Genomic DNA, 7085 nt, shown 5'->3' with positions numbered 1-7085 from the left:
AAAAAAAAAAAAAAAAAAAAAAAAGGGATTTCCCCATGAACAAAAGATTTAATGATATTACCAGATCTGAGGTAGAAATATGCTGTAGAAGAGAAGTTCATGTAAAAAACGCAGATTAAAATGGAATTTAAAAAAATGAAATAGATTTCATAGACATTAGGGCTGGAAGGGACCTTGGGGGACGTTCGAGTCCAGCCCCATGGCCCAGGAGCAGGAATTCAGCAGGGATCATAGGATCCCAGCAAGATAAAATGAAAGTGGCCTTTTTACTCTAAACTCATGGAGTTGTGAGGCAACAATATTAATGATGGGCTTGAAACAAAATGATGGTTTCAGTTTCATTATTACTTATTTGGAACAATACAAATGAAAAACAAGTCTTACATTAGTATAAGATATGTGTCTATACAGTTTCATTTCTTTATAATTCAATATATCATGAACCACATCTTTATGAAAATGGTCAATTCAATTTTTTACTGACAGAGTATCAGAAAGTATCATTAGTTTCACTTTGGTATTGTTTTTCATCTAAACATTTGAAGGCACTGAAATATCAGCTAAGATAAAAAATCACCTGGGGGGCTGATTTCCTATTTTCAAAATAACAAGAATAAAGTTACATGGAAGCTAAGGGAGCTGGGTGTCTAAATACCTATGTGAATCTGGCCATAGATGATTAACTTGCATTTATCCAGTATGTAAACAACAGAGCCAGGCATTGTAGCCCCAGATCTGAACCCTAACCTTTAAACTGTACTGCCAAAAAGAGCATTTGCAGGAATAGCAAATTTTGGTTTGTTTGTAGTGCACTTAGCTAACAAAGCAAGAAAGGACCCATCAGTTTGATTATATTTGCACATTTGGACAAGGAGCATAGCTGTAATTTGTTTAATTCACTTAATGATTCAATGTTCATTATTTCCAGGAATTGAACTAGATGAAGATGGAGCCCTGGATGGAAATAGTGATTTAACCATCAGAGGTCGTCTATTATACTTAGTTGAAAAAATGACATACTTGAAGAAGAAACAAACTGAGAAACCCACTGATAATCATTCTAAAAAACCCTGTAAGTAAATGTTAAATCAACATTCAGTGCAACCTGGCTCTGGAAGGAGAGAAGGAAGTACTGACAGCTCTTCATATATAATTTGCCAGAACCATTTGGATTTTTAGGGAAGCATCTGTGCACCTTTAAGCTGATGGCTCTAACTCAAAGCAGGCTTAGCTGGAGTTTTCATTACATGTAGTAATAACTCCCAATGGTATCTGTCAGCACATTTCTTACACTGGCTGTTACAAGTTTATTTTTATATAACATGCTGATCACAAGCATCCAGCTTAGATTTACTAAGAACAAATTGTGTCAAACAAACTGATGTATAGTGCCCGTCTTTAAGAAAGGAAAAAAGGAGGATCAAGGGAACTACAGACTGGTTAGCTTGACTTCTATATCCAGCAAGATCATGGAGCAGGCTCTCAAGGAATAATTATGGAGCAGCTAGAGGAGAACAAGATGATCAGGAACAGCCAGCATGGATTTACCAAGAGCAAGTCAGGCCTGACCAAACTAATTTCCTTCTATAAAGTGATAGGCTCAGTGGATGAGGAGGGAGCAGTGGATGTGATATATTTTGATTGTAGCAAGTTTTTTGACACTTCTTAACAAGTTAGGTGGAAACACAAGCTAGGTGGAAGCAATGTAAGGTGGACAAACAACTAGTTGAATCACCAATAGCTCAATGTAAAGTTGGGAGAAGGTATCCAGTGGGGTTCCTCAGGGCTCTGTCTTGGTTCTGGTATTATTTAATGTCTTCATTAATGATTTTGATGATAGGATTGTGTGGATACTTGCAGATTTGTGGACAACACCAAGTTGGGTGGAATTGTGGACATTTTGGAGTAGGGGTGCTCAACTTCTGGCCTATGCCCCAGCTTTGGCATCTGGCTCATGGGGCTCGCAATGGGTTGAAAAATTTGGTGGCAGGGAAGAAGGGGAAGATAATACTGCCACTCCTCCCTGCTGCCAAATTTCCAAGCTCCACACAGTGGATCACAGCTGGGCTGTACCTCCTCCCAAGATTGGGAGGAAACACGTACCCCCCTTCTCCCTGCAAGCTGGATCGTGGTTGAGCCACACCCCCTCTTCCCTATGGGGTTGGGCCAAGCACCTTTCAATGAAATGGCCATGCCCCCTACTCCCCATGGGGCCAGAGGTGGGGCACACCCCATTCTGTCTGAATCAGGGCCAGCCAGCCCCCTGTACCCCGCCCTGCACAGCTGGATGGAGCCCCACCACCTTTGACCTGGGTGCTAGATTGGGGCCACCAGCCAGATCTGGTCTGCAGATGGACCAGGCACTGCCCATCTGGCCTACCAGAGAAAAGCCTTGGACACCAGTGCTCTGGAGGGCAGGGTTCAGCTCCAGAATGACCTGGATAGACTGAAAAAATGGTCCTCAGTCAATCAGATGGGAATCAACAAGGACAAATGCAGAGTCCTGTGCTTGAGATAGAATAACTAAGGGAGGATTTGATAACAGTTTTCAAATACCTAAGGGATGATTATAGAGAGATGTTTTTTTCTCTGTGGCTGTAGGGGACAAGACTACAGTAATGTCCTCAAGTGGCAGCAGAGTAAATTTAGGTAAGAGATTAGGAGGAGTTTTCTAAGTATGAGGGTGATTAAACATTGGAACAGGCTACCTAGGGAAATGTGGAATCTCCATCCTTGGAAGTTTTCAAGAGCAGATTAGACAGACATCTGGCTGAGGTGGTTTATTCAGGGATGATCCTGCAGGGGACTGGATTAGATAACTTTGTAAGGTCCCTTCCAGTCCTACTTTCCTATGATCCTATGAACTTGATCTCTTCTGATAAACTAACAAGTTGAGTGGATGAAGGGAATGCTGTGGATATAGTAAATCTGGACTTCAGCAAGGCTTTTGACAAAGCCCCACATGGCAGTCTCATAAACAAATTGGAGAAATGTTGTCTAGACAAAACTACAATAAGGCAGAATGGCAGGTGGCTCACTAGGTGCAAGGAAAGGGTAATTATAAATGGATCCATGTCAGAATGACAGGAGGTTTTGTGTGGAGTCCCATAAAAGTCTGTCCCTGGTCCAGTGCTGTTCAGTCTGTTTATTAATGATTCAGATACTGACATAAAAAGCTTTTTTGAGCAAGATTGCAGATGACATAAAACTAAGAAGGATTTTGAACATGGAGGATTGGAGGGCAATTCAGAAGGATCTCAATAGATTAGAAATCTTGGTTGGAACTTAACAGGATGGAGTTCAGTCTTGAAAAATACAAGGTGTGACAACTTTGGGAAGAATAAATAAAAAAGTACAAAATGGGTGACAGCTGGCTGCATGGCAGCACTGTGGAAAAAGATCTGGGAGTCCTGATAGATCATAGACTCAATACGAGTCTGCAGTGTTAGGCAGCTGCACAAAAGGGAAATGCAGTCTTGGAATTCATTAGGTACAAGACACAGGAAGTGATAGTACCTCTAGTCAACACTGGTCAGGCCTCATCCAGAGTATTATGTGCAAGGTTCACAGAGATTTCTGTGGGCATATCTTTGCAAGTGGGGTATTCTGACTTTCCCCACTTCCAGATATGTGCTCCAGAGATTCTGGGGGCATGCTTCTAGAAGCAGTGAAAGTAGAGAGACTCCAGTGCGGTGCATGATCCCAGCACTTCATCTAGAGTATTGTGTGAAGTTTGGGGCTTCACATTTTTAAAAGGATGTGAAGAAGTTAGGGAGGGTCCAGAGGCAGGTGACAAAAATGATAAAGGACTTGGAAGGCAAATCATATGAGCAGAGGTTGAAGGAAATTAGGTATGTTTAGCTTGCAGAAAAGGCACTTCATAGGGGACACATCAACAGTCTTCAGATTGGATACCATAAAGAAGAGGGAAAACACCTTTTCCCTCTTGCTGCATTGAACAGCATGTAGCCCAGTGAATTGACGTTGCAGCAAAGTAGGTTTAGACTGGATATCAGGAAAAACATCTGCACTGCAGAACAGTAAGGCAGTGGAATAGACAGACTAAGGAAGATGTGAATTTCCCATTCAAGAGGTTGGACAGGGATTGGTCTGGGATGATTTAGAAGAAACTCTGCCTATGCTCTACTATGGGTATCTCCCATGCTTATGGGCTTTATTGGTTGACATGTAGGGCCAGGAAGGATTGTTTTTCCTCTTTTGCTGCTACACATCATGGTTTGTTTGTTTGTTTTTTAAGTGTTCCTCTGAACCATTGGATTGGCTGCAGTCAAAGTTGGGGATTGTGACCAGGGTGTGCTAATGTGCTTGCTGGGACTTAAACCTGGGTTTTTCTGGCTAGAGGATTTTGCTGCTCTGCTCAGGGTCAGACTGATTGCCATATTTAGCATCAGGAATGAATTTTACCCCATGGTTAGATTGGTATGGACTGTGGAGTTTTTGTCGTCTTCTGTAGAAGTGGGCATGGTCCTCTTTCTTGGATCTCTTGAGTGTATTTTAACAACATTGCAGCAGCAGGATGTTACTAGGTTAGGGTGTTATGTTTTGTGGCTTTTGTCAGGGTTGACTCTGTAGGTCTGGTAAGAAATTAGACAATGGATTTCTATAGAATGTTTTGGATAGAGTCGATCCTATGTTAGGCAGGGGGTTGGACTTAATGACCTCTGGAGGTCCTTTCCAGCTGTACTTCTCTATGATTCTGTGTTAAGTCTGTATCCGTGATAACTTCAGAAGCAGTCTAGCCATCAGAACAGAACTTTGCATCAGTGAATTTAACTTGGTTTTTAGCTTTCAAATGAGCCCCTTCTACTATGGCTGTGTTGCTTGAGTAACTGAGCTAGCTTGCTTAGAGCCAACTTGGACAACACTACATTGTACTGCTATTAAATGCTGACCAAGCAGCTGGGATGTAGCATGACAGATGCTAAAGTGTAGACAAGTGGACAATTTATTCATGCAGCTTCTTACCAGAAACAGGGGAAATTTTATGTTTTATTCCTTCAAGCTTTGTGTAGTTCAAATGACGATATGCAAAATTCTTTCTTCTTACTATCTTATTTGCACCTGATCACAGACAAATTCTTCAGCCTTCCATTGATTAGCTAAGTTAGTTTGCTGTCTGGTAACTCATACATTGGCATCTTGTTGCTTACACAATCAATTAAATCTGTTTTCATGCAAATAGTTACCATTCTTTGACCATTCACCCTCTCACACAGACACTCATGTACACAGGGCACACAAAGTTAATTTACTCATGTCAAGCAGGGAACAAACACAAAATTGAGTTTTAGTTGTTCATACAATCATAGAGGTTTATCAGTTCAATACTATTATTATTTAAACATAATAATTAATTCATACTACATTGGAACTCCCCCACCCTGGGGGGGCCTCTAATATACCTGCCCTACCCTTCAGGAGGGGCTGAAAAACCCACAGACAGAACTCCTTCTGCTCCCTTTCCCCCCTTCCATTCTAAAAACAGAAACAGGCTCTACAGACACAAGTTACAAAGGTACTACCTTTTGAAACATTGTTATCTGTAACCTCATGCAATGAGGGATCAGAATTTCACTCAATTGACCATTTTTGAAGATGTTTGGAGATGTGTACTTGTGTTTGGTCACAACAATAAACTGCTTTTTGTGGCCACATTGGGCAAAAATTGTCACTTCTGTCTGCACCCTTATTATCCTTCACTGCCTGATGAGGCTTTGGCCCTTTGGAGATGTTAAAATAATGGTGCTGTTGGAATCTGAGGAAGTTTGTGCCCCATCCCAAAAATCATGCGACTTGCCATGCTAGATGTGTATGGTGTCTCTCCGGGTCATGGGCAATGAGGTCTGGGGTTGCTTCAGGATCCAGATGCTGAACAGGGTCAGGATGAGTGAGTAGAATTCAGAAACAAGCCGGGTCAGGAAGCCAGAAGGTCAGCCTATGAATAGTCTCCAGGAACAAGCCAAGTCAAGAAACCAGGAGATCAGACAGAGAGTGAAGTTGGAGAGTAGGTTGGGCCAAGAAGTTGAGAGAAAGCAGAGTAGAGTCAAGGAGGAAGCCAAAAGGACCAGCAAAGCAATCTGGGGGATATGACTGAGCCCTGTTACCTGGACCTGTTCCAGGACAGGGGTTGATGCGGGGGAAGTGAAGGGTCACCAAGTTGGCCACTCTGGTGACCAAGTGGGCAGAGTGTTAACTCCTAATGGAGCCTTCAGGCCAGCCCTGACCAGCCTGGGTGACAAGCTACAGGGTAGCTGGTCAAGATGAGCAGCTGTGCTGACAGAATGAGGCCCTGGGTTTGAGAACACAGCTTGACACATGGCAGGATGCATGTTGTTTGGCATGGGCATAGAATTCCACTATGGGGCTGCCCCCAGCCCAGCCTTGCAGACCAGGCAGGGAGTGGCTCTGTATCAAACTCCAGGGCTGCCCTGTGCCTGATCCTCATGCTCAGCTGAGTGGATTGGGCATGGGCAGCCCTAATTCTGGTTCAGGACCTGGGGCTACCCAAGCACATTCCCAGAGATTCTGAAATGGGTTGAGGGTAGCTCTGGGACCTAGGGCTGTCTGGAGCTAGTGCTAACAATCAGCTAACAATTATTTTCACTGCCTCAGCCAGACCGAAAGTCCAGTTTGAGACCTGGGACTGGTGCAGACAATGAGGTGATTTTGTTGCCCTTTGGGGTAAGGCCAACTCTCAGGATCTCAATATTGTGCTGTTAGACAGTAGAGTGTGACAAAATTGCACATATACAAACACACAAATCAATTAGGTGTGCAAATATGCATGCATGCACGCACAACCAACTCAGGCACATACACATCCAAACATACTTCCCTATCACCAATTCAAGCACTTACACACTACACACACCAAAAATTAGACAACAATCAGTTGTCAATACTCACATACTCCATACACATACATGAATCACTAATTCATATATCATGCACATGATGACATATATATATTCAGCAGTCCACACACATACCACCCACCTACATATACACACAGGTGAGTTCCTAACTTGGATGGTATGGTATGTATGTGTGTTTAGGGTACTTGG

General features: G+C 42.8%; 1 protein-coding gene across 1 annotated transcript in view; it reads left to right on the top strand.

Annotated features, from left to right (window-relative positions):
* RYR2 (ryanodine receptor 2) overlaps window positions 1-7085 on the top strand; it is a 784157-nt gene that overhangs the window by 410322 nt on the left and 366750 nt on the right. Inside the window, exon 40 of the mRNA XM_019526720.1 lies at window positions 929-1072. Within this exon, the coding sequence (XP_019382265.1) occupies window positions 929-1072 (144 nt within the window). The remainder of the gene's footprint in view (window positions 1-928; window positions 1073-7085) is intronic.

Source organism: Gavialis gangeticus, unplaced genomic scaffold (assembly GCF_001723915.1).
Source record: "Gavialis gangeticus isolate Ggan-Ray unplaced genomic scaffold, GavGan_comp1, whole genome shotgun sequence".
In the NCBI taxonomy this organism is placed as follows: Eukaryota; Metazoa; Chordata; order Crocodylia; family Gavialidae; genus Gavialis; species Gavialis gangeticus.
This window is presented reverse-complemented; position numbering and strand designations above follow the sequence as displayed.